At 34.0% G+C, this 26300-nt stretch overlaps 1 protein-coding gene across 1 annotated transcript in view; it reads right to left on the bottom strand.

Annotated features, from left to right (window-relative positions):
* Positions 1–4323: 4323 nt before the first annotated feature.
* The window catches only part of LOC136031589 (Bardet-Biedl syndrome 5 protein-like), a 40278-nt gene continuing 18301 nt past the window's right edge, over positions 4324–26300 (bottom strand). The window contains exons 3-5 of the mRNA XM_065711257.1: positions 21888–21937; positions 16742–16881; positions 4324–4631 (exon numbers count right to left, since the gene is read on the bottom strand). Coding sequence (XP_065567329.1) covers positions 4466–4631; positions 16742–16881; positions 21888–21937 — 356 coding nt within the window. The 3' untranslated portion in view covers positions 4324–4465. The remainder of the gene's footprint in view (positions 4632–16741; positions 16882–21887; positions 21938–26300) is intronic.

The following is a 26300-nucleotide window of genomic DNA, read 5'->3' as shown; positions in this document are numbered from 1 at the left end:
TACGCCAGCGACGAAATCGCTGTCTCAGCAACTCCTTGCCGTCGCCGTCGACTTGGTTATTTCTCGATCGCGCACCCTGATTCAGGCCACAAGAAACAAATTCACCGACCTGCGTTCAGATGCTTCATTTGTATCGCTTTTCGAGAAGGCTACTCTCGAAGGCTACTAGAGTTTGCAACAGAACTCGAAATTGAAGTACCTGCTGTGAATGGACTCGCGACTAGACCTTCCTCTGTTGGTCAGAAAGGACGACCTTGAAGAATTCAAAAGATCACCAAGCATCGGAAACAATTGTGACAACTTTGACGCTAGGAGAGAATTTCATCGAATCTGGAAATTGTACTACTACTTTGGCGGATGAAATGAAGCAAGAATACTTCAAAACTTTTTACCGTCTACTAGCCGAATTTGACAGGAGGTTCACAGATAACTTGCCAGTGCTGAGTACGCTCGAAGCCTTGGATCCAAGCTCAACCAAGTTTATGGACACAGAACTGCTCAAGCGTTTCTCTTCTCTTTACGGCGAGCTGGATATCGACAGCATTCTTCTCGAATCTCAAGCTGGTAGTGCCAAGCGTTTCTTGCTCAATGAGGAGAAAAAGCTGGAAAACTTCCTAGACATTGTCGACCATCTTCAGGCATTACCAGTGGCTTACTCAGAAGTAATTAAAGTACTTCGTATTGCTGCCACACTTCCCGAGACAACAGCGAGCAATGAGCGTTTGTTTTCTAGCCTAGAAATAGTGAAAAACTACCTGCGGTCTACAACAGGAGATGATCGTCTCAGTCACCTCCTTTTGATATTTGCAGAGAAGAATTTAGTAAAAAATTTGGACTACAACCAGCTTGTTGACGATTTTGCAAAGATGAAAGCTCGGCGGTTCCCCTTGTTACCTTGAATATTGTTATATTTTTTTTTCTTGTTATATTTTTCCTTTTTGTAAATATATTTATCTGGAAGATTTCTGCTGAAGGGAAACTGAGATTTGGGTTACAACCCTCAGCATAACAATAAAGGTTACTTTCACCGACGTATTGTTTACTTAAATAAGAAAGTTTCTCGCTGAGGAATTCCAGCCTGTAGTCTGGTTGAATTTTCCACTTTCAGTTTAATCACTTAACCTCTTTGATTGTATTCTTCGTTGTTATAGTTAATCTTAGAGGTCAGTGTGGTTGAGTTCCACATTTGGTTACAGTACATTTCCAAGCAACACACGGGTGCTGAAAATGCATTTTTACTTAGAATATTCGATCAATGTGCTGCCAAAAGCCGGATTTTCTTACACGACACAAAGTGAATCGGGGGGGGGGGGCACATGGAGTTCATGCCCACCCCAAGATTTGGCCCAAGTGGCGCCTCTGCAAGTAACTACACTAGGAATAGTTGTTCTAAACAATGTTTGTTGTGATTACATATTTTGGAGCAGTAATTTAGTAGCAATAACAGTACTAAGTTGCAAATACCTCAATATAAGGGAGGGAATATGCAGGAACCTCGCCAACATCTAGTGTGTTACTCAAAGGAAAACTTCGATTTATAAGTCAGAAGTATAAATAAACAGCATCGGATAAATTTTTCTAGCAAGGATAAATTGTCATAATATTGATATCCCACAGTCAATTTACTTACCATACAAAATAAGCTATTGGTCTTGTTTACAAGCCCAATTTTCAGACAAACTAATTATTTTCCAGTCTTCTTGTAAATTAGGGTCTACTTAATCTAAGATTGATTTTCACAAACACAGTTCAGACCCAAAAAAAAACATTTTCTGTCCTGCTTCTTAACTGTTTCCTGGAAAGCCTTTTTTTAGCTCTTAAGGTTAGCCTAGTCTATTTAACAATGATTCTGCTTCTAAACATTTGTCTTGTATTAAACCTGTGCAATATTAGGTCTGTCTATGCCTTAGGTATTTCAAGATTGGGTAGAATTCTAGATGAAGAAATTTTGACTATCGGAGAAATTAGTTGAATTAGCCAAATAAAACTAATAGAAATTAAATCTGGCCAAGCTTAAAATATGTATCAATGATTAGGGTCAATTATGGCCTAGGCTATCAGTATTTGAAAAATATTCAGCATTGTTTAAGAGTCAAATGTTCAAGCAAATCACATATTTAGCACCGAATTTCCAGCAAGGCCTAGCACACTAAATAGTATATGCTGGTATAACTGTTGAAATGGTTATTAGCTGCTCAACTAATGAGTAGCTTATATAGATCTAGCCTATAGCCTTTTTGCTATCAAGGAAAGCAGCTCTGTTAGGATAATGAAAGCAGCTTTCAGGAATGAATTTGAAGCTTCAGTTCATCCCTAGCAGAATGTTTTAAGCTGCTATCTTTACTCCTTACCTATTTCTAAGGCTTAGAAAATTACATTGGTTGACCACAAACATATTTTCAAGCTAGCAAAAAGCCTCTCATCTTGAACTTAGCCCTGCTTTTAAAAGAATCAAAGAAATGTTTTCAACAAGGTAATTAGGCATAATCCCCTTGCCATTCCAGACAAATAGACTAGGTCTATATTTATTTCAATTATGGTTTTCAGCTTAGAGTCATTCAGAAGAAAGTGGACAGCTTCACTTGTGAAGCTAAGTGTGAAGAAAGTGGACTAAGGACTGTAGGGACAGAAAAGACGTTAAAAGCAGAATAGCCAATGCCCAGGGTGTTTTTCCACAGTTAAGAAAAGTTTGGAGAAATGGAAAGATAAGCCTACGCACTAAGATTAGAATATTGGAAGCTGCAGTGACTACAGTTGTTAAGTATGAGCTTAAGAAGTTGTTAAGAAGCTTAAGAACAGAGGAGGATTTTCCACATATTTTCCAGAGAAATTGGCCACGGATTGTTTTGGGTGCCCGACCGTATCTCAAACAATAATCTTTACTAAAAGTATGGGTCAATCCCACTTTCAAGGGCTATAATAAGAGAAAGACTGAGATTGCTAGGACAGGTCCTGCGAATGAAGGGTGATAGATTGAATAGATTGTCCTTGTTGGGTAACCGTCTAGGGGCAAACGAAAAGCGTGTCGTCCCCAAAGGGGATGGGAGGATGTTGTAAGGAAATATTTAGGGGAAAGTGAACTTCTTGGAAGAGTGTAAAGAGGTAAGCTTGGTGTAAAGAGGGATGCTTTCAATAGGCTGAGACGGGTAGGAGCGTGCTTATCTTTCTTGGTCTTAGGTGGTTTGGTGCTGCAGTGTGCTGTTAGTAGGAGTTATAGAAGTTTATTTATATTTCAAAAACATATATTTTTTCGTTTTACCATAAGAAGGAATAACCTGAAAATCGATCGACTGAGGCGCTTAATTGACAGTTGGGAAGTAATAACTTAGTGTTTTTGGGGAGGGGTAGGGGAGGAATCCAAATATTTAGACTTAGAAGCGATGACTGCAATTCAGTCAGCATCCAATCAGCAACAAATCATAGATTGTCTTCAAAACTACCAAAGCATGGCATGGTACTAGTGTTTAACAACTTTTTCAAATGTAAAAGAAAAGAGCAATACCAAAAACAAGCAGAAATAAAGCTATATTATAAGTTAAACGTAAAATATACCGAAAATACTACAAATGAACAAACGAAACTAAAAATGAACAGAAATTACTAAGTAAGGGTAAACGACTGTAGTAAAAATTAACTGACAATATTATCTAATTTGGGCTTTCTTACCTAAGCACAAAGATAAACTGGAAAACTACTATTAGTTCTTCTGAATCTTTATTAGGCCTATGGCTTTGGAATGGCTTTATTAGGCCTATCAGAGAGCATGGCGTCTGATCATCACTGGTTGTCATTACAATCTTTTTTCTTTCTCTACTCATGCTGCCTTAGTCACCTGAGGATATTATTCCAAAGGATTAAGGGTTTGGAAGGATATTCCAAGGAGTAGGAATGCTATTACTGAAACAAGGTTATTTTTTCATAAAAGAAACATATTACTTTCTTAATTTTACACAACTTTTTACGATGATCAATTATCACTCTTCTTGGGGGTAAAACCTCTTCTAGTTTCCTCGACGATAAAATTGCACTTTCACTTAGTTTGAGTTACCGAAGACCCACTTCCAACAAGCTAAGATTAGAAGATCCTACTGCTCCAAATACGAAACTTTGAACAGAGGATCTTTTATTGTGGAAAGGAAAAGCTTTAGCAAGGATGTTTACTTTGAAGGAGATTACAGACTCATTTCTAGAAGAGAACTCAGTTTGGTAACTCAATAAGTTTGGTATCAGTTTGGTAACTCAGCTAAGACTAGAAGCTCCTACTGCTCCAAATACGGAACTTTGAACAGAAGACCTTTTATTGTAGAAAGGAGAAGCTTTAGCAAGGATTTAGCAAGGATTTCTAGAAGAGTACTCAGTCTGGTAAAGAAGGTTCTTATATATACTTTCTCCGTGATCAAAATGTAATATTTATATGTAAGTTATGTTTTTTTTTAAAGAGGACGGCTTTACATCCCAGAATTCCTCACTGGCTTGATGACAGAAATGTTAAAACCTGTTCGGCAGTTACATTCCAAGTTCCTTCTACGAAACAGATGATTTCTTCATTTGATGCGAGCACAAGCGAGTCCGTGAAAATTGAGCTTGAACGAAGTCTTACTTGACGGAGTATGCTGGTCCTTGAATACATGCTATAATAATAACACTTTTTTCAGTTCAACAGAATGATTCCAGATGATCGATCATAATAAACAAAATAAAAATAAGGAATAAACAAAGGGAAAAAATACCATACATATTCTGCAAAGACCCAGTGCAAGCAAAAGTTGCCCTCCCGCTTCATTCCTGCTATGACGACACAATTTGGCCACGTTCAATTTCTCAGGAAAGGGGTAGGTCATAAGGACAAAAGTATTCTGAATTGATTACACCGGATTTGAAAAGTTTGATAGATTATAAAATCTCCAATCATAAAGATTTAAATATTGACCAAGATGGTTTTTCTTTTCTTTTTATGTTATCATTTTTCTTATCTTTGGATTTGTACTTCGTTCGGACAATTTTAATCAAATATCTCTGTTCTTAGAACTCTATCAAATATGAAAATTTATACAAAAGAAAACAGAAACTACTTCTAGACTATAAAATTGCGGTTTGAATACCAAATCCTGTATTTTATCTATTGGCAATTGTCCAAATTCCCTAGCCAATCCCTAATCTGACAACAAGTACGTTATTTCACAAAAAGATCACCTGCATTGAGTTTTTCTCACTTATCAAACAGTTCGTGATAACGAACTGTGAGTAAGGAGCGACCCGGCTCAATAGTGATCAAAACTCTAGAAAACGGCAATGACGCCAATTGATAGATCAAAAGAATGTTATTTTTATGCTGATTTCAAATATATAAATTTCATCAAGTTTAGCAATACGCATCAAAAGTTAAGAGCGTCAAAAAATTTGCCTTATTTTCGAAAAAAGGGGAAACACCCCCTAAAAGACATATAATGTTAATTAAAATCACACCATCAGATTCAGCGTATAGAACCCTACTTTAGAGATTTCAAGCTCCTATCTGTAAAATTGTGGAACTTTGTATTGTTTTTTTTTTTAGAAGAAAGATCACTGATTGTTGTTTATTTGCTTTTTTGTTTTTTTTTTGTTTTTTTTGTGTTGTTGTTTTTCCCAGGGGAGATCGTATCGATCAAGTGGTCCTAGAATATTGCAAGAGGCTCATTCCAAACGGAAATTAGAAGTTCTAATGCTTTTTTAGGTGACCGAAAAATTGGGGAGAAACTAGTCCCCCTCCCAAGCTTATTATTTTCCCAAAGTCACCGTATCAAAATTATTAGATAGCCATATTGTTCAGCATAGTCGAAAAATCTAATACCTATGTCTGTGAAGCTGACTTAATACCCTATAGTCCCCGGAGGAAGGGCTGCAAGTTATGAACTATGCCCATTATTTGCATATAGCATTGGTTATTGGGAAGTATATGGACGTTTTCAGGGGGATTTTTTCTGGTGGTAGGGAGTCGGGGGAGGGTTTTACGTTGGACGATCTTTCCATGGAGAAATTTTTCATGGGGGAAGAGAAGGGGGTGTGGGATTTACAAGTATTACTTTCAAAAGATCAGAAATTAAATTTAAAAACGAGTTTTTTCAACTGAAGGTAAGGAGCAACATTAAAACTTAAAACGAACAGAAAATATTACGTATATGAGGAGGTTTGCCCCCTGGTCAATAACTCTATCTTTACGCTAAAGTTTCTTTTAAGTAATTTCAAGAGAGCTATTTATACGAATTAAACGGCCTTTGTAGTTCAGGGGTCATTCTTACGGAATTGAAACAAAATTGGAACTTTAACATAAAGAGCAAGGTATTGACGAGGGGGTGAACCACCTCATATACATAATAACTTCTATTCGTTTTAAGTTTTGACGTTGCTCCTTACTTTCAGTTGAAAAAGAAACTTTTTAAGTTTAGAACATGCAGAGCCGCCATGTTTCTGAGCCTCAAAAGTGAGTATGCGTTATTTTCTTTTTATATCAGAAGCCAGAAGAGTATTTTTTCTGTATCTCATACTTTAGGTATTGTACACAATCAATAGGTTTTATTAAAAGGAGTAAATTGTATATGTATTTTGGTGAGTATACCCAGCTTTATGTTACAGCTGAGGGAGCAAAATGAAACATGAAACAGACGAGGGGTAAGGTTACTCATTCGTTTTTCGGAGAAGGGCAAATATTTTTTTCTCCTGTCCTAATAACGGAGTACCCTCAGCATTTTTTTACCTGTACTCCAGCTCTTTAGCTAGTTTTATTAGATATCTCGTGTTAACAAGTCAAAAAAGATTGTGTCACAGCAAAGAGGTGCTTTCTGCCTTTCTGTGGAAGGTTTGGTTAAAAATCAAATTCATTTTCGCCCCAAAGATGGACGAATTACGATTACAATTACAATACCTATCGGTACAGGTTGGGAAGTCATGAGTCCTGTTGGGAAATCTCTTGAGGTGGATGATAGGGGATGGAAAAGTGATACCAGGAGCGATTCGTCGGTATTTAGATGTTAATATATTTCATTTTCCTGTTTTTATACAATGCTTAATGGCTCTTTGTTTCTAAGGGGCATGGTTCCTCTACTTGTGTCCATGGGATTATTCGTACAAAAAATAAAGGTTCAATGAAATTCACCCTCAAAACCATGATTATGAGGAAACCATAATCAATTTTTGATGTTTCGAACTCCCGCCCTTATTGATAACTATTTGGAGGGGTAATTTTGTCTCATAGGTGATGATCATTGTCGATGCATTGCCTTACGAGTATCCAGTCTGAATGTAATTAAAAAAAAAATCAACTGAAACTAAGGAGCAACATTAAAACTCGAACAGAAATTATTGCGAACATGAGGGGGGGGGGAGTGTCTTTTTTTGTTATCTCTTTTTTATTTTTCTCTCTATTTATGATCCTGAAATGTATTTTGATGAAGAAACAAAAAAGGGTCAAAATAAATATTATTATATTATTTAGGATAATCCTGGATATGTTTTTAAAAACAAACAGAAATTCAAGAGCAACAAAGTCGAAAGTAAAAAACAACAGAAAGTAAAGAGCAACATTCAAACAAGATGAACAGAAATTACTTCAAAATGAGGGGACTGCCCCGTCCTCAACTCCTTGCTTTATACGTTCAAGTTTGATATTTTGAACTAACTCTTTGATAATCATTGATCAAACACAAAAGCTTATTAATCGGAACAAGAATTATTTTAAACTTGTTACAAAACTTCAGGGCAAAGAGCGGTTCCCTTCACAGACAGAACGATTTCTGTTCATCTTAAATTTAATGTCAGTCTTTAATTTCTTTTGATACGTTTCTTTTTTTTATTCAGTTGTTATATATTACAAGTTTTTCCAACAAAAGCAAATAGCTAATTTAAAACTTAAGTGAGCAGGAATTAGCTTGTATAAGACGTCAAACATAAACGAGCATATATCACCACAGACGACAAAAGTCAACTTAAAACAGAAAGACATTACAATGACTATGAAGTTAAACATAAAACGAATATAAAATGCTCATTATACTTTGAGCTGCGTTTCTACCTTAGGACATCGAATTAAATTTACAACGCACAGATTATGATCATACGGACAGCATAGTAAAGCCTAAAAAGCACACCAAGTTTCGTGTTTAAATAGAGAAGGAATTAAATAGAAAATATGCATAGATTCACTAATGGAAATTAAAAATAAAACATTTTTTGAAATCAGAAGGGAGGGATAACTGAATATTCTTTGGAAAGAGTAAAAAGGGGAGGGACAATCTTCTTAGTGTTGAAAAGGTTGCTATGACCCTTTGTTCGCGATTAATACTTTGACCTACACATGAAAGCAAAATATAACCGTCCAAAAAATCCTGGAAGGATGATCGAATCGAAATACTAAAAACACAAATTTTGATATCATTGGTTTTCAATTATTAAAATTTTCTGAGCCACCTTTTTTGGAAAATATGCATAGATCCACTAATGGAAATTAAAAATAAAACATTTTTTGAAATCAGAAGGGAGGGATAACTGAATATTCTTTGGAAAGAGTAAAAAGGGGAGGGACAATCTTCTTAGTGTTGAAAAGGTTACTATGACCCTTTGTTCGCGATTAATACTTTGACCTACACATGAAAGCAAAATATAACCGTCCAAAAAATCCTGGAAGGATGGTCGAATCGAAATACTAAAAATGCAAATTTTGATATCATTGGTTTTCAATTATTCAAATTTTCTGAGCCACCTTTTTTGCTGTTTTAAGTTTTGGAAAACACTTGAATCACGAAGTGTAAAATTTTTGTACAAGTAATTCTATATTAAAAATCTTTAGTAAAAATCTCTATGTGAGATCCATTGCAACTTCTTTTCTTCTTTACTTCTACCCACAAAAGAGGTGTGTCAATACAGAGTTCTGGAAATAATTTCCTTATGACCTACAAGCTACGAATTCAGACCAAACTTGGATTGGAGCAAAGACTCTTTTTACTATATATGTTTCCATGGATTCTGATTCATAGTTGAAATTGACGGTAACCTTCAAGAAGACGCCGAATATCTTAAAACAATTTCAGAGCTGAACTGATAAAAATAACATAAATAGTTAAAATATCAGGTAATATAACTGATAAAAAAAACAACTAAAATATATTAGGATATTAAAATCACTTTCAACAGTAAATTAGTTGCTTTAGTAACATAAATAATTAAATTTCTTCTAAAACAGTTTAAATTTTTAAGTAACATACTTACTTCAATTCAGTTACTTTGAAAATTCTAATAATGTGAAGAATAATAAACTGTTTGAATTATAATGAATATTCGAAAAAAACGCAAAATATGCCTGCTATTGTAAACGACAGTCAAGCTATGCAGCATTTTTTTTTAAACCACTCTAATCGTGTTATTCCAAAAAAAAATATTAATCAGCTTTCATGTGAGTTGGATCAAAGTTAGTAATTCCTCCCTTAAAGTAGGACTTTAGCCAGTTTCCTTTTAAATAGCCAGATTTTGGTTTTTCTTCTCCGTTCTTGGTTAAATATTATAATTATTAATTTTTACTATTATTTTTTAGGTAAATTTTTTATTTATGATTTTTATTTATTGATATTTTTAAATATTTTAAACATTATATTTTTTTATTTATAATTTTTAGTTAAAATTTATTAATGTTTATTATTAATTTAGTAAAATTTTACTATTAATTGTTACTTACTTCAATATAGTTACTTTGAAAATTCTAATAATGTGAAAAATAATAAACTGTTTGATAAAATAATGTAAAAAAGCGCAAAATATGCCTGCTATGGTAAAGGACAGTCAAGCTACGCAGCATTGTTTTAAACCACTCTAATCGTGTTATTCGAAAAAAAAATTAATCAGCTTTCATGTGAGTTGGATCAAAGTTTATAATTCCTCCCTTCAATTAGGACTTTAGCCAGTTTCCTTTAAAATAGCCAGATTTTAATTTCTTTCTCCGTTCTTGGTCAAATATTTTAATTATTAATTTTTACTATTACTATTAATTTTTAGTAAAATTTTTATTTATAATTTTTATTTATTTATAATTTTAAATATTTTTAAATATTTTATTTATAATTTTTAGTTAAAATTTATTAATTTTTATTATTAATTTAGTAAAATTTTACTATTAATTGTTACTTACTTCAATATAGTTACGTTGAAAATTCTAATGATGTGAAAAATAATGAACTTTTTGATATAATAATGTATACTCGAAAAAAGCGCAAAATATGCCTGCTATGGTAAAGGACAGTCAAGCTATGCAGCATTGTTTTTAAACCACTCTAATCGTGTTATTCGAAAAAAAAATAATCAGCTTTCATGTGAGTTGGATCAAAGTTTATAATTCCTCCCTTCAATTAGGACTTTAGCCAGTTTCCTTTAAAATAGCCAGATTTTAATTTCTTTCTCCGTTCTTGGTCAAATATTTTAATTATTAATTTTTACTATTGCTATTAATTTTTAGTAAAATTTTTATTTATAATTTTTATTTATTTATAATTTTAAATATTTTTAAATATTTTATTTATAATTTTTAGTTAAAATTTATTAATTTTTATTATTAATTTAGTAAAATTTTACTATTAATTGTTACTTACTTCAATATAGTTACGTTGAAAATTCTAATGATGTGAAAAATAATGAACTGTTTGATATAATAATGTATACTCAAAAAAGCGCAAAATATGCCTGCTATGGTAAAGGACAGTCAAGCTATGCAGCATTGTTTTTAAACCACTCTAATCGTGTTATTCGAAAAAAAAATAATCAGCTTTCATGTGAGTTGGATCAAAGTTTATAATTCCTCCCTTCAAGTAGGACTTTAGCCAGTTTCCTTTGAAATAGCCAGATTTTAATTTCTTTCTCCGTTCTTGGTCAAATATTTTAATTATTAATTTTTTAATGCGTATGCGCGAGGAGGTAACATCGTTGAATTTGGGCCACAGCTCTAAAATTAAGAATATCTTTTCTAATTTTCGGAATTAAATTTAATAGAATTTGTTCTCTAGTCTAGGAATACACAAACGTCAGAAAAACTTTGAAGAAAAAACCAAATTAGGAAGAAACCAAAGGCTTACACGCTCAAAGATTTCTGAAGAAAAAAAAAATAAAGGAGTCTTGTGACGGTGTAGCGATTATTATACTTGTAAGCAGGTTTGAATAGTGAACAATCGTCTTTTTATTTAGAAATTTTGGGTGAAATATACTATTTAACAGCGAACCAGTTACCGGTTATTACACGCCCTTATAAGGCGGGGAAAATAAAACACTAATTCCAAGAACTCCAGAACTTTATCCATTTTAGTGCCCCTACGATGTTCCAGTGACCGGTAGCGCTGGGGAAAAAGCGAAAGAAAAAGAAGACACGTCCAGGCAATGAGCACTTTTTCGTAATTTCCAAGAATTTTTTTGGTCATTAACTTCAGCGTTGAAATAAAAATAAATAGCTTCTACCAATAACGAATCAGATTTCTGTTCCGATTAATTTGTTTCACTTGTTTTTTTTTTTCTTTTTTTTGCTTCCACTTGCAAAGGTGACAGATTAGGAATGGGACAGAGAAAGGGGATTTTAAACATTAGTATGAGGGTTTCGGATCATAAAGATTTCAGCGGTAGAATTTTAATGGTTTCAAGCCTTCATACTCCAGATTTGACCCTAAAAAAGGACTTTGGTGCCATCAGGCATTTTATGATGGTGTTGTCTTTTAGAAATTGCAAAAAGCATGTAGATGTGAATATTAGATTTCAAGTAACATTAAACAGCTCCCTACTATATTCTGATGCCCTATCAGTGCTTAAAAAAATAAAACAGAGTAAGGAAGACTTGTTAGTGTTTCCGGCTCTTTTTATAAGTTCCAAGAATTTTTTCCGAAATAAACTTCTGTTATTAATTTAAATAATAGCTATCATGCATGAACCAGCTTTAACAGTGTTTTTCCTATGAGAAAGTGTTTTTCAATATTTTTAAATGTTTCGGCTACTATGGGCTTTCTCTGTGCTAGGGTAGAGCTATTGCTACAACAATGACCTTCAAGTGTGTTCAGGCCCTGGACATGCAAAGCACTACTAATTTGAAATATATAAAACAGAAAAATAAATTCTTGTTTTTTAAATGGTGGAGGGTTAAATTTACATAGAAGTTGTATAAAAGAATTAATCAACAAATAAAGACCATTTCATTTGAGTCAGCTTTAGTCATCTCTGACGAAACGGGCCGAATTACATTTTGCGGTTATCTTATTGATTTGAAAAGGGTTCAGCTGAATATGGTCAATTTAAACAGGTGTGGTTAAACAGGTTGGATAGAAAGGATTGAGTTAAATAAAACTTGAATTACCTAGAAGGTGACTAGAGTGGGGGTTCAAACAAAGTGGGGTTGAGTTGCATAAGGATTGAATTTCACGGAGGTTGAGTTGAAAAAAGGTTGAGTTGAATATGGTTTAACTTCAGGTATTTTTAATTAAGTGAGGGTTCAGCTGAAGTGGAGTTGATTTGCACTAGAGTTAGCTTTACGGGGTTCAGTTCCATAAGGGTTCAATTAAACGGGTTTAACTTGCATGAGGGTTCAGTTGCACGACGGTTCCGTTAAACAGAGATTAAGCTTGATGAGGATTCAGATAAACAGGGATTCAGTTCCACGGGGATTGAGTTGCTTTAGGGTTCAGTTGCAAATGGGATCAGTTGCATATGGGTCAGTTGCACAAGTGTCAGTTACAAGGAGGTTCAGTTGCGTCAAGGTTCAGTATATGGAGTTTTAGTAACAAGACGGTTCATTTAGACCTGGGATTCAATACACGAGGGTTCAAAAGCAAGGGGTTCAGCTACATGATTGTTCTGTTGCGGTGGAACCTATGAAAATCATTGTGTTCAGATAATGATAAGGTTTTTAGAAATGTCTTTGTGGGGCACGGCCCGAAATTGGTAGGGAATCACTGGCTAGGCATTTATTCAGTAAATAAGAAGAGAATTTAGACCAGACCTACTCTTTGAAGTCTAAGACTTGATGCTTTTTCTGATTATCCTGTGTTTTTCGTATAATTAATTTATTTGCATTTCTTTAAATACACCCCCCTCCACTTCTAAATAATTTAATGGTTTTTATTAAAAGGAAATATCTTATAAAGTTTCTCTCTTTTATAATTTTTGATTATAATTGGCTTATAATTTAGCTTCTCGACTCTTTGGCGGATAAAAAAACGCTGCTCAACGCTGCTTTGATTTCAAGACACCGCAGATCGCGCTTCATTGCTGTTATTCGTAAACTTGTAGGCCTATTGGTTTTGCGATGTTTTTTTCTATTTTGGGAGAAGGGGGTGTGCTATTGTTGATATTATGAAAAATAGACACAAACTGCTTAGAACATCCTTTCAGAAGGGCGCAAATGACACTCTGTCCGCTAGAACGTTGACGAGGATAGCTCTATTTCATTTGTGGTAATTTTTGTTCACTTTGAATCCAGATTTATTATTAATTTTAGTTTATGTTTTTTCTAAGATGTATTTATTCATATACAGCAGTGTATGCTATCTTTATGGTGAATGAATAATTGTATTTTATTTATATCCCATCGCACAAAAAAGAGAAAAAAAGGAGTACATAAAAACAAGTAAGAAAAACAAAACTTAAAAAAAACCTCATAAAGGACATTTTACAATTCATAGCTGATTTACTAACAGCGCACATGTCCCACAGCTAGGCACATAGACCGGAGAAACTTTCTCCTTAGATACGGATTAAATAAAAAAAAAAAACAGTTTTTTTTAGCTGAAAGCAAGGAGCGACATTAAAACTTAAAACGAACAGAAATTACTTCGTATATGAAAGGGGCAGCTTCCTCATCAACGCCCCGCTCTTTACACTAAAGTTTGACTCTTTCTCTCAACTCTACTTTTTAAAACAGTAAAAAACTTTAGCGTAAAGAGCGGGGCGTTGATGAGGAAGCAGCCCCTTTCATGTACGAAGTAATTTCTGTTCGTTTTAAGTTTTAATGTCGCTCCTTACTTTCAGCTACAAAAATTGTTCTTTTATTTAATTTCTGAACGTTTTTGAGTCAATGCATGTTTTGAATTTGGCTCTCCGCAGAGGAATAATTAACAGGAAATTTGCAAGTTAATTTTTTTGGCTAAATGGCTTTCTCATAGTTTTGATCGAATGATTTTGAGAAAAAAAGGAACGGTGGAGGAAGCCTAGTGGCCCTGCGATTTTTGGTTACCTAAAAAGGCAACTAGAACTTCTAATTTTTTACGAATGTTTTTATTAGTAAATATATGAGGGGTTCACCCCTGGTCAGTACCTCGCTCTTTACACTAAAGATTAAATTTTGTCCCAATTCATTAAGGATGACCCCTTAATCACAAAAGCCGTAGAATAAATAGTTGAAATCACTAAACATACTTTAGCGTATCGAGCGAGGAATTAGGAGGAGGTGAGCCCCTCATATGCGTACTAATTTCTGTTCGTTTTAAGTTTTAATGATGCTCCTTACTTCCAGTTGAAAAAACTTTTCATGTTTATTTTTCCATTGTTTTTTTTAATAATGCTAGAAAATCCTGCACTCCCTTCATGGAAATTTTCTTCTCCCATGACAGATTCCTCGATGGAAAGTTCCCTCAAAATATCCCCCTCTTGTCAACCCATCCCCCAACCAAAAAATCCCCCTGGAAACGATTAGACGACTAGAAAAGATTCTAGAACGACTGGGTCAATACGATCACCCTGGGGAAAAAAAAACAACAAACAAACAAATAAACACGCATCCGCGATCTGCCTTCTGGCAAAAAATACAAATTCCACATTTTTGTAGATATGAGCTTGAAACTTCTACAACAGGGCTCTCTCATACGCTGAATCTGATGATGTGATTTTCGTTAAGATTCTATGACTTTTAAGGTTTGTTTCCTCCTATTTTCTAAAATAAGGCAAATTTTCTCAGGCTCGTAACTTTTGATGGGTGAGATTAAACTTGACGAAACTTATATATTTAAAATCAACATTAAAATGCAATTCTTTTGATTTAGCTATTGGTATCAAAATTCCATTTTTAGAGTTTTGGTTACTATTGAGCCGGGTCGCTCCTTACTACAGTTCGTTACTGCGAACTGTTTGATTACAGATCCTCGGTGGGACTCGGAGCATATCTAGAAAACTTGCGCTTTATTCTAAGACGATCGGACTCACTGAAAATGTGGTGAAACTACTCTAAATAAAGAATATGTGGCTGGGCAATATTCTTACAAAAAGGCCCTATTGCCCTTACAAAAAGGGCAATATTCCAGATAGAGCTAATTACTAATAATTACTAATAATTACGATAAATTACTAATAATCATACCAAATGACTGACAGATTTGCTCTTCTTCTTTTCCGACATTAGTAGCTTAGTGTTCTTAATGTTATTACCAGTTGAGAGATTAATATATGTCAACTTATCACGAGACTTCACCTGGTTACCATACAAATCTATAAATACTTAACTAATTCTGGTTTTTCCTAACTCATTAGAAATCAAACCTCCACATTTTGTTTCATTAAGGGAAAGCCCAATTTCACAGTAGTTTTCAGAAACATTTTTCTAACCCACTGGTGGTCCTAATGATATTAAGAACATCATATGTATGACAAAGTATGGATAAATCAGCTCCTCTAAAATATAACCCAAAATAATTGGCAACTGCCCCCTCCAAACCCAGTTTGCCCTTCCAGCAAAAATTTAGTTGTTGCAAAAAAAATCTTGTCAAAACTAAGATAAGTCTATATAATTCAAGCATTCAAAGAAACAGGTCAGTTTTCTTCAGAGAATGTGCAAGAAAATGTTAAATAAAGAAAATGTGCAACTAAACCTGGAATTACTCCATGACTCAATAGCTCATTGATTGCTTAGGAATACAACAGCGAGTCAAACCCTTTACTAACATCACACGTTCCAAGATTTCGAGCCTCATCAACCGAACATAACTCAACCAATAAATCAACCAATACCTCAACCCATAAAAACCAATAAATAAACCAATAAATAACTCAACCAATATTTTAGAGTATCTGATTGCACCTTTTTCTTTTATATTATATTATTTATTGAAATTACTAACAATTTAATTAATAGAAACTATTAATAGAATATTAATAGAATTATTAATATTATTATTAATAGAATAGAATTACTATATTATAGAATTATTATAATTAATAGAATAGAATTATTAGAATAGAATTATTATTATATTTCTAGAATAGAATTATTATAATTAATATTATAACATTATTAATAGAATAGATATTATTATTAATAGAAATTATAATAAAATATTAATAGAAATTTAATTTAATTAATATTTAATAGAAATTATTACAATTTCTGTTATTGGTTTCATTTGTTTATTGGTTGTAATTTCTGTTAATTTTAAGTTTGAATTGTTATATGACTTAATTTATGCTAGTATTTGTTTTTAATATGGCTCTTTACAAAAAAAACTCATTTTTTCTTCCCTCTAAATAAGGTATTTATCCTTAGAATATCCCTAAATGGAAATAAAATGTCGTTGTAGCTTCCAGAAAGCCTAGCCTATTCAACTTTACCTTGTACAATACTTTATAGTTTATCCCAATTAGCTCTCATCTCTTTTTTCTAAATTAATTGTTCCATCTGTTGCAACAGGTCCTAAGCATTATTGCTAGAATTACAAGAGTCAGAAGATTGCCAGGATAAGTAGCAATTCTTAGCAATTTATACCTCATTGTTTCCTGGGCAATTTGATATATCTCAGTAGCTGTTTGGTATTGCGATGAAAAAATGAATTCAAACTTTGCTTCTCCATATCTACACACTATGTACAAGACCTCATTCATTCCAAGTGCTGTCTCCCGGTTTTTCTAGAAAAGAGATTTATAAAATATCTTAATCATAAGTAAAACAGTTCTTTCCTTTTCCTAAATTTTACGCAGGACGGGCTCTCAAGGAAACTTCCTATACCTCCCATGTTAAACATTTGGAGTTTGCCTTATGTTCCTGAAATTAAATTCAAAAACAAGTTTTTTTTTATCTGAAAGTAAGGAGCGACATTAAAACTTAAAACGAACAGAAATTACTCCGTATATGAAGGGGCTTTTCCTCCTCAACGCCGCACTCTTAACGCTAAAGTTTGACTCTTTCTCTTAACGCTACTTTTTAAAACAGTAAAGAACTTTAGCGTAAAGAGCGGTGTGTTCAGGGGGAAAAGCCCCTTTCATATACGGGGTATTTTCTGTTCGTTTTAAGTTTTAATGTCGGTCCTTACTTTCAGTTCAAAAAAGCTTCTCAAGGTTTTTGAATTAATGCATGTTTTGATTTTGGCTCATCGCACAAAAATAATTAAAACGAAATTTGCATAATATTTTTTTTGTTAAAAGGCTTTCTCATAGTTTTAATCGGAAGATTTTGAGAAAAAGAGCGGGGGAGGAGGCCTAATTGCCCTCCAATTCTTTGATTGCTTAAAAAGGCAACTAGAACTTTTTATTTCTTACGAACGTTTTTCATTAGTAAAAAATATACGTAACTTACAAATTAACTTACGTAACGAACCTCTATATTCGTATGCTTTTATTACGTATATGAGGGGGTTCACCTACTCGTCAATACCTCGCTCTTTACACTAAGACTTGAATTTTGTCCCAATTCCTTAAGAACGACCCCTGAATCACAAGGGCCGTAGAATAAATAGTTGAAATTACTAAAAATACTTTAGCTTAAAGAGAGAAGTATTACGAGGAGGTAAACCCCTCATATGTGTAATATTTTCTGTTCGTTTTTAGTTTTAATGCTGCTCCTTACTTTCAGTTGAAGAAACTTTCCATATTTATTTTTGCATTGTTTTTTTTTTAGATAATGTTAGAAAGTCCTGCGCCCCTTTATTGAAGTTCTCTTCCCTCATGACAAATTCCTCCATGGAAAAATCCTCCCACGTACCCCCCCTCAACTTCTCCCCCCTCCCCCAAACAAAAGAAATCCCCCTGAAAACGTATGTGCACTTCCCAATAGCCATTAGCAAATGTAAACAACGGTCAAAGTTTGTAACTTGCAGCTCCTCCCACGGGGACTGTGGGGGAATAAGTTGTCTCTAAAGACATAGTTGTTAGGTTTTTCGACTATGGTGAATAAAATGGCTATCTCAGAATTTTTTCCGGTGACTTTTGGGGAAAATGAGCCTGGGGAGGGAGCCTAGGTGCCCTCCTAATTTTTTGGTCCCTTAAAAAGGGCACTAGAACTTTTAATTTCCCTTAGAATGAGCCCTCTCGTGACATTCTAGGACCACTGAGTCAATACGATCACCCCTGGGGAAAAAACAAAAAAAAAATAAACACGCATCCGTGATCTGTCTTCTGGCAAAAAATACCAAATTCCACATTTTTGTAGATAGGAGCTTGAAACTTCTACGATGGGGTTCTCTGATACACTAAATCTGATTTTGTTACTTTCGTTAAGATTGTATTACTTTTAGGGGGTGTTTCCCTCTATTTTCTAAAATGAGGCAAATTTTCTCAGGCTCGTAACTTTTCATGGGTAAGATTAAACTTGATGAAATTTATATATTTAAAATCAACATTAAAATGCGATTCTTTTGATGTAACTATTGGTATCAAAATTTTGTTTAAAGGAGCTGTGTCGCTCCTTACTACAGTTCGTTAACACGAACTGTTTGATTAGTGATTTCAGCGGTTTTTATTTTAACAGATAGAAAAAGTATGGTGAATATTTTGATCTAATCAAATCTTAAAGCAGGCAATTTTTTTATAATTCCAAAATAATTATAAAACCTCTTTCGGGTTTGCAGTCTAGATTGCTACACTTGACACTGTTGTTGTGGGGTATCACAAAATAGAGCAAAAAATAGTCTATTCAACAATCAGAACTTATCTCTATAATATATGCTTGATGACTGTAGTCCCTTCAAATACTTTACATATTTGTATTCCGAAGTCAAAAATTTCCCTCAAAAGACTAGAAGCAGCTGTAATCGGAGCGCCTGAGAATGCATAAATTAGACCAAGAGACTCACCACTCGGATTATTCAAGAGCGACTCAGTAAAGTATTAGTTAGTTGTAACCGGTTTAAACAGAGTCTGGAGGATAAGTAGCATGCAGACACCAAACTGTCGGTTAATAAGTATATATAAAATTATATTGTATAAATAATTATAAGAAGAACTGCTATGGATAACCTGCGCCTAATCGTAATTTTGAGTGAGAAACCCCTTAAGTTCAACCTTCTCATGTTTGTTTAGTTGAAGCGACTAAGAAAACTGACACCTTTGTCTTTGACCGAGTTACCGCCTCAGAAAAAGAATTGACTAGAGAATAAAATGTTTGGACTTCGGCTAGGCCATATGACTTAATTTTGAAATTTCATTAAAATGGAAAACAAACAGTTCGTGATAACGAAGTATGAGAAGGAGTGACTCGGCCCAATAGTAACCCAAACTCTAAAAAATCAATTTTGATAAAAATCAATATTTCAAAAGGATTGGATTTCTATGCTGATTTGAAATATATAAAACTTCTTAAGTTTGGTGCTATCCATCAAAAGCTATGACCCTGAGAAAAACTGTTTCGAACATATTTTCTTAGAAGATTGGGAAAGGGCTTGTTTCAACGGAAATTAAGAATTTTAGAAACTTTATAAGTTACCAAAAAGATAAGAGGGAAACTTGCTCCTCTTACACGTCCCTTTTTCCCTGATGATTTCTGGTCAAAATTTTACAATTGACATTTTATTCAATATAGTTTAAAGGTCCGAAAACTATGCATCTGAGTATTACATGACCCCCCTCCCATTTCCCGAGGATAGGCATGTAAGTTGTGATATTTGTCTGTTTACGTATAGCATTTGCTATTGAAAAATATACGTGAATTTTTGAGGGGATAGAAGAATTACTTTCCAAGGAGATAAAAGAATTATCCAAGAAATTTTATACGAAGAGTAGGGGTAATTCATGGCATGACTCGAAAAATGATCAGAAATTAAATGAAAAAAAAATAAAATAATATTAGGGAGAACTTTTGATAGGGAGTTGTCTGGGAGGAATTTTCAGCAAAAAGCGAATGGTCAGTGGACATTGGGGGGGGGGATTATAACAGGGGTGAATTTTCAGCGGGGAAAATTTCCATGTAGAAGAGATCTTCCTGGGAAAATGTTTCACGGAGAGGAGAGGCAGATTTCCCTGTATGACTTGAATTGAGAAATTAAATCTAAAATCCTTATTTTCAAGGCTAAAATTTGACTTTTTGGCCCGATCATTTAAGAATGATTCCTAGAGACCGTTGTATTGGTATAAGGAGCTTTTTTAAAGCACTTATAAAACTTTATTATAGCAAGCGAATTGTTGAAGAAGGGGCAGGCCTCCTCACATGCAGAATAATTTCTAATGAGTTTTGTTGTGTTTTCAGTTTTAATCTTGATCTTTGCTTTCAATTGGAAAAACTTGTTATTACTTTTTTTTTATTTAATTGCTTATAGAAACCAGAGAAAACCAAAAAATAAAGAGCGATCAAAACTTTAAAGAGCAAAACAATATCTTAGAATAGAGAATGAGATATCCAAATACATTTTCAGAATTTGTTCTGGATATGGGAGGGGGGAACTTGAAATAAATCTGACTCTGTGGCAATATCCGGGGAATATGCAGATATTTAAGGGTCAGAATGTTTTAGAGGGTACTTCAAGTTGGCCAGTTTGACTGCATATATTCTGAAATTAATATAAGAACATTTTTTTTTCACTGGATGACCAAGGCTACCACCCGTTGAAAAAAATTGCTAGATTTTTCTGATTTTTTTGTCAATTTAGTGATTTTTTTCAATAATCTAGTGATTTATGTGCTCATTTAGTGATTTTCTTATTTTTAGACAACATAAAAATCACTAGACGTATGTACAAATGTCATCCTCAAAGACATAGTTATTAGATTTTTGAACTATGCTGAACAAAATGATTATCTAAACATTTTGATCGGATGACTAGGAAAAAATGAGCGTGGGAGGGGGCCTAGCTACCCTTCATTTTTTAGTCACTTAAAAAGGGCACTATAACTTTTAATTTCCGTTTGAGTGAGCCTTCTCACAACATTCTAGGACCACTTAGCCGATACAGTCACACCTGAAAAAAAAGAAAAATAAAAAACAATAAAAACACATCCGTGATCTTTTCTCTGGCAAAACAAAATCCCATTTTTAACGATATGAGCTCGAAACCTCTACAGTACGGCACATTGAAATACTGAATCTGATGGTATAATTTTCATGAAGATTCTATGACTTTTAAGGAGCGTGTCCCCCTTTTTTCGAATATAAGGCACATTTTCACAGGCTTGCAACTTTTGATGGGTAAGACTAAACTTGATGACACTAGTACATTTGAAAATCAGAATAAAAATCTAATTCTTCTGGTGCATTCTCTTTGAAACTGATTAATCATGCACTTTTTGAACAGATATTTTGGACGCGGGTCTGATAATTTCCTTAAAATTCAGTGCGCACCGGATCACTGTCTATTTAGGCAACTTAAAGGCTTCATTCAAAAACCTTTAATTTAAAGCATTTCATACACATTCAAATACTAAAACTCATATATATATATATATATATATATATATATATATATATATATATATATATATATATATATATATATATATATATATATATATATATATATATATATATGATAAGCAGGGATTCTGGACTTCAGTTTTGTCAAATCTAATCCTTCATCATTGCAACCTATTCATCCAAAAAAAGAACAAAGCACTTCCCTAATAGCCTCATTAAAAGAAGATTGTCAGCTACAGGGAAAAGATAGAAGATCTTAATCTTTATAACACAGTTTCAGATACAAAACACTTACCCTTTCCGCCATGCTGGAAGTAATTACTTTCACACAGCCGTTTCCAATGGCTAAAAAAGAATTTTTGCTTGAAGATGACATTAAAACCGTAAGGGGTGATGAAAGGCTCTAAAAAAGAGCGGCTTATATTAAAAATAATATGAAAAAAACTTCGTTTTCTTAAAGAGTTAAAGAGGCTGCGTCCCAAAGTCGAACCTTAAAACGTACAGGAATTAGGAGAGGCAGGAGGGGGGCTGCCACCCCCCAAACCCCCCGCTTTTAAAGACTTTTGTACAGGTTTTTTGTTGTGGGGGGACTTCATTGTTACTAATTACTAGTTTCGGCGCAATGGTTCTCCTGTCCTCTTGTGTTTAACATTTTTCGAAGTTATTCCATTATTCATTCATTTCAATTTTTTGTTAATTAAAAGAGGGCCTTTCCGAAGCCAAGAGCGGGGGGTTAGGGGGGTGGCAGCCCCCCACAACAAAAAACCTGTACAAAAGAGTCTTTAAAAGCGGAGGAACCGAAGAGCAAAATAATTTCTTATATTTGGTCACAGGCATGTACGTAATGAAGGGTGTTTTTGCAATCTCGTTCTACAGTCACAAAAGGATTGTTTTTTTATAAATTAAATAAAAAAAAACTAATTTTTTTAGCTGAAAGTAAGGAGCGACATTAAAACTTAAAACGAACAGAAATTACTTCGTATATGAAAGAGGCTGCTACCTCATAAACGCCCCGCTCATTACGCTAAAGTTTTTTACTGTTTTAAAAAGAAGAATTGAGAGAAAGAGTCAAACTTTAGCGTAAAGAGCGGGGCGTTGATGAGGAAGCAGCCTCTTTCATATACGAAGTAATTTCTGTTCGTTTTAAGTTTTAATGTCGCTCCTTACTTTCAGCTAAAAAAATTAGTTTTTTTTTATTTAATTTCTGAACGTTTTTGAATTAATGCATGTTTAGTTTTGGCTCTCCGCACATAAATTATTAAAATGAAATTTGTATATTAATTCTTTTTTTGGCTAAATGGCTTTCTCTTAGTTTTGATCAGACGATTTTGAGAAATAAGGGGTGGAGAAGGAGGCCTAGTTGCCCTCCAATTTTTTGGTCACTTAAAAAGGCAACTAGAACTTTTAATTTTTAACGAACCTTTTTTATTAGTAAAAAATATACGTAACTTAAGAATTAACTTACGTAACAAACTTTCATAACCTTATATTTTTATTTTGTATACGAGGGGGTTTGTACCCTCGTTAATACCTCACTTTTTTACACTAAATCGTAAGTTTTACCCCAATTCTTTAAGAATGACCCCTGAATCAGAAAGGCCGTAGAATAAATAGCTGAAATTACTAAAAATACTTTAGCATAAAGAGCAAGGTATTTATCTCCTCCTAAATACCTCGCTCTTTATGCTAAAGTATTTTCAGAACCCCTCATATGCGGAATAATCTCTGTTCGTTTTAAGTTTCAATGCTACTTCTTCCTTTCATTTGAAAAAACGTTTTCATGTTTATTTTCCATTGTTTTCTTATAGTAATGCTAGAGAATCCTGCGCCCTTTTCATTGAATTTTTCTTCCCCCATGACAGATTCCTCCAAGGAAAGATCCTCCAACATAGCCCCCTCTCCTCAGCCTCACCCCCAAACAAAATAAAATCCCCCTGAAAACGTCTGTACACTTCCCAATAACCATTACTATATGTAAACACTGGTCAAAGTTTGTAACTTGCAGCCCCTCCCCCAGGGATTGTGGGGGAGTAAGTCATCCCCAAAGACATATTTATTATGGTTATCGACTATGCTGAACAAAATGGCTATCTCAAAATTTTGATCCGGTGATTTTGGGAAAAAATGAGCGTGGGAGGGGGCCTAGATACCCTCCAATTTTTTGGTCACTTAAAAAGGGCACTAGAGCTTTTCATTTCCGTTAGGATGAGCGACATTCTAGGACCACTTGGTCGATACGATGACCCCTGGGAAAAAAAAAAAAAAAAAAAAAAATAAACACGCACCCGTGATTTGTCTTCTGGCAAAAAATACAAAATTCCACATTTTTGTAGATAGGAGCTTGAAACTTCTACAGTAGGGTTCTCTGATACGCTGAATCTGATGGTGTCATTTTCGTTAAGATCCTATGACTTTTAGGGGGTGTTTCGCCCTAGTTTCCTAAATAAGGCAAATTTTCTCAGGCTCGTAACTTTTGATAGATAAGACTAAACTTGATGAAACTTATATATTTAAAATCAGCATTAAAATGCGATTCTTTTGATGTAGCAATTGATGATTGATGTTTGATGTTGTAATTTTTTAGAGTTTTGGTTACTATTGAGCCGGGTCGCTCCTTACTACAGTTCCTTACCACGAACTGTTTGATTTCATAATTGTTCGTCTTTTTTGACAAAATTAAATTTCCGTCTCCCCATCTCCTTTTGTCTTTTGGAACCTTTGTATAAGGCATACAAAGAACCACAAAGATGGCGCGTTGAGTAATTTTAATATTTTTTGCTGGCTACACGTATAACATGTTTTTTGTTTTTTTAGTTTTTACCATATGTAAAAGTTAGTGGATTAAACAGTCCTGTTCTTGAACAGAATCCCATATCTTTGAAAAAATCCAAGATTGTAAATAAAATTACATCTACATATTTTCAGCGGAGCTGCTAGAAACCTCATGGAAAGTCTTGACTAACCAAAAGGCAGTAAGAAGTAATTTCAATATTTTAATCACAGCCAACATTAACAAAAGAAAATGGAAGTTTTGACGGATAAATAAGTTTTCATTAGTTTTAATGAAAATTGTTTAGCACTTAAAAGACATATGTGGATTACCTTACTTTGACTAGACTTGTCTTCATACCTTACCAAATCCTTGCAATTTTGACTGTGTTGTTTTTATGGACACATTTCATACGTAACAAATGCTCTGAGCCGGGTCAAAGCATGCCGATTCCAAATTTGTAGACTAAAATATTTAACTTTTACATAAGTCGCTAATTACAATTTTAAAATTTCCTTGGCTCTCCTGATGCGAAATGGCAAGAACCCCTATGCGGAAAAATTTGCTTAGAATTCTTCGTTTCTGAGAAACCAAGCGAAGTCCTAATTTTTTCGACACCTCATCATTCAGGGTTCATTCAGAAAAATTTTCAAATTCAGCAAGTTTTACTGATTAACAATTGTTTGCTTACCTGTATTATTAAATTACGCTACAGCATGAAATTAAAAACAGATATGACTTTGCACGAAGCATCAAACTATCTTCAAGATAAGCAATTCTTTTAGCATAAAGTACCCAGTCCTACTGCTGCGACCGTTACCACCACTACTACTCTTGCAAAGACTACTCCCATCGTAACTACCGCTGTTATTTCTGCTGCTCTTACCATACCTGCTGTTAACCCGACTACTCCTAGTAGTTATAATACTTTCATCATGACTACTACTGCTACTCATGACTATTAATTAGACTTTAACAGCTATTCATTCAAAGACTACTCTCATCACAACTACCACTGTTATTTCTATTGCTCTTACCGTACCTGCCGTTAACACAACTACTCCTAGTAGTTGTAACACCTTCATCACGACTATTACTGCTACTCACCACTACTAATTTGACTTTTACGGCTACTCTTCCAAAGACTACTCCCATCACAACTACCGCTGCTATTTCTGCTACTCTTACCATATCTGCTGTTAACTCGACTACTCGTAGTAATTGTAAGACTTTCATCACGACTACTACTGCTACTCACCACTCTTACTTAGACATTTACTACTACTCTTGCAAAGACTACTCCCATCACAACAACCGCTGCTATTTCTGCTCCTCTTACAGTACCTTCTGTTAACAAGACTACTCCTAGTTGCTGTGACACTTTCATCATAACTACTACTGCTACTTACCACTATTACTTGGACTTTTACTACTATTCTTACAGCTCTACTACTACTGCTACTCCACAGTCTTGCCTCTACCACATTGATGCGTAGTAAAGCTGTGTCGTTCAAAATACAAAGAAGCATTTAAAAGTAATAAAAAACTATTTTGTAATTATATGGTACTAAAGTAGTAGAAATTAATAAATACAAAGTTTCCGGTGAACCTCAAAGAGTGATACAATATACTATAATGGGCATTAGTTAGCACTTAGAAGACTAAAGAAAAATTCTTTTTGAGTGGAAGTAAGCAGTGGTTTTAAAACTTGAAACGATTAGAAGCTTTGCAATGTATAAGGTGGGCTACCAGTCCTCTCAGCCCCACACTTGAAGCTTTGGCTATTTGTTCTTTCCTGAAAACATCTTAGGATACAACAAATATAGTCAGCTGGTTATCGCAAGCGTATCATGTTCTAGTTGCCTTCCAAGGCGTTTGGAATAAAAAAAATGGCTTAAAAGAAATTCGTATAAACCTGCTGCCGTGATGTAGATATTT

Source organism: Artemia franciscana, chromosome 9, assembly GCF_032884065.1.
Source record: "Artemia franciscana chromosome 9, ASM3288406v1, whole genome shotgun sequence".
In the NCBI taxonomy this organism is placed as follows: Eukaryota; Metazoa; Arthropoda; class Branchiopoda; order Anostraca; family Artemiidae; genus Artemia; species Artemia franciscana.
Note: the sequence above shows the minus strand (reverse complement) of the source record. Positions and strands in the feature narration are given on the sequence as shown.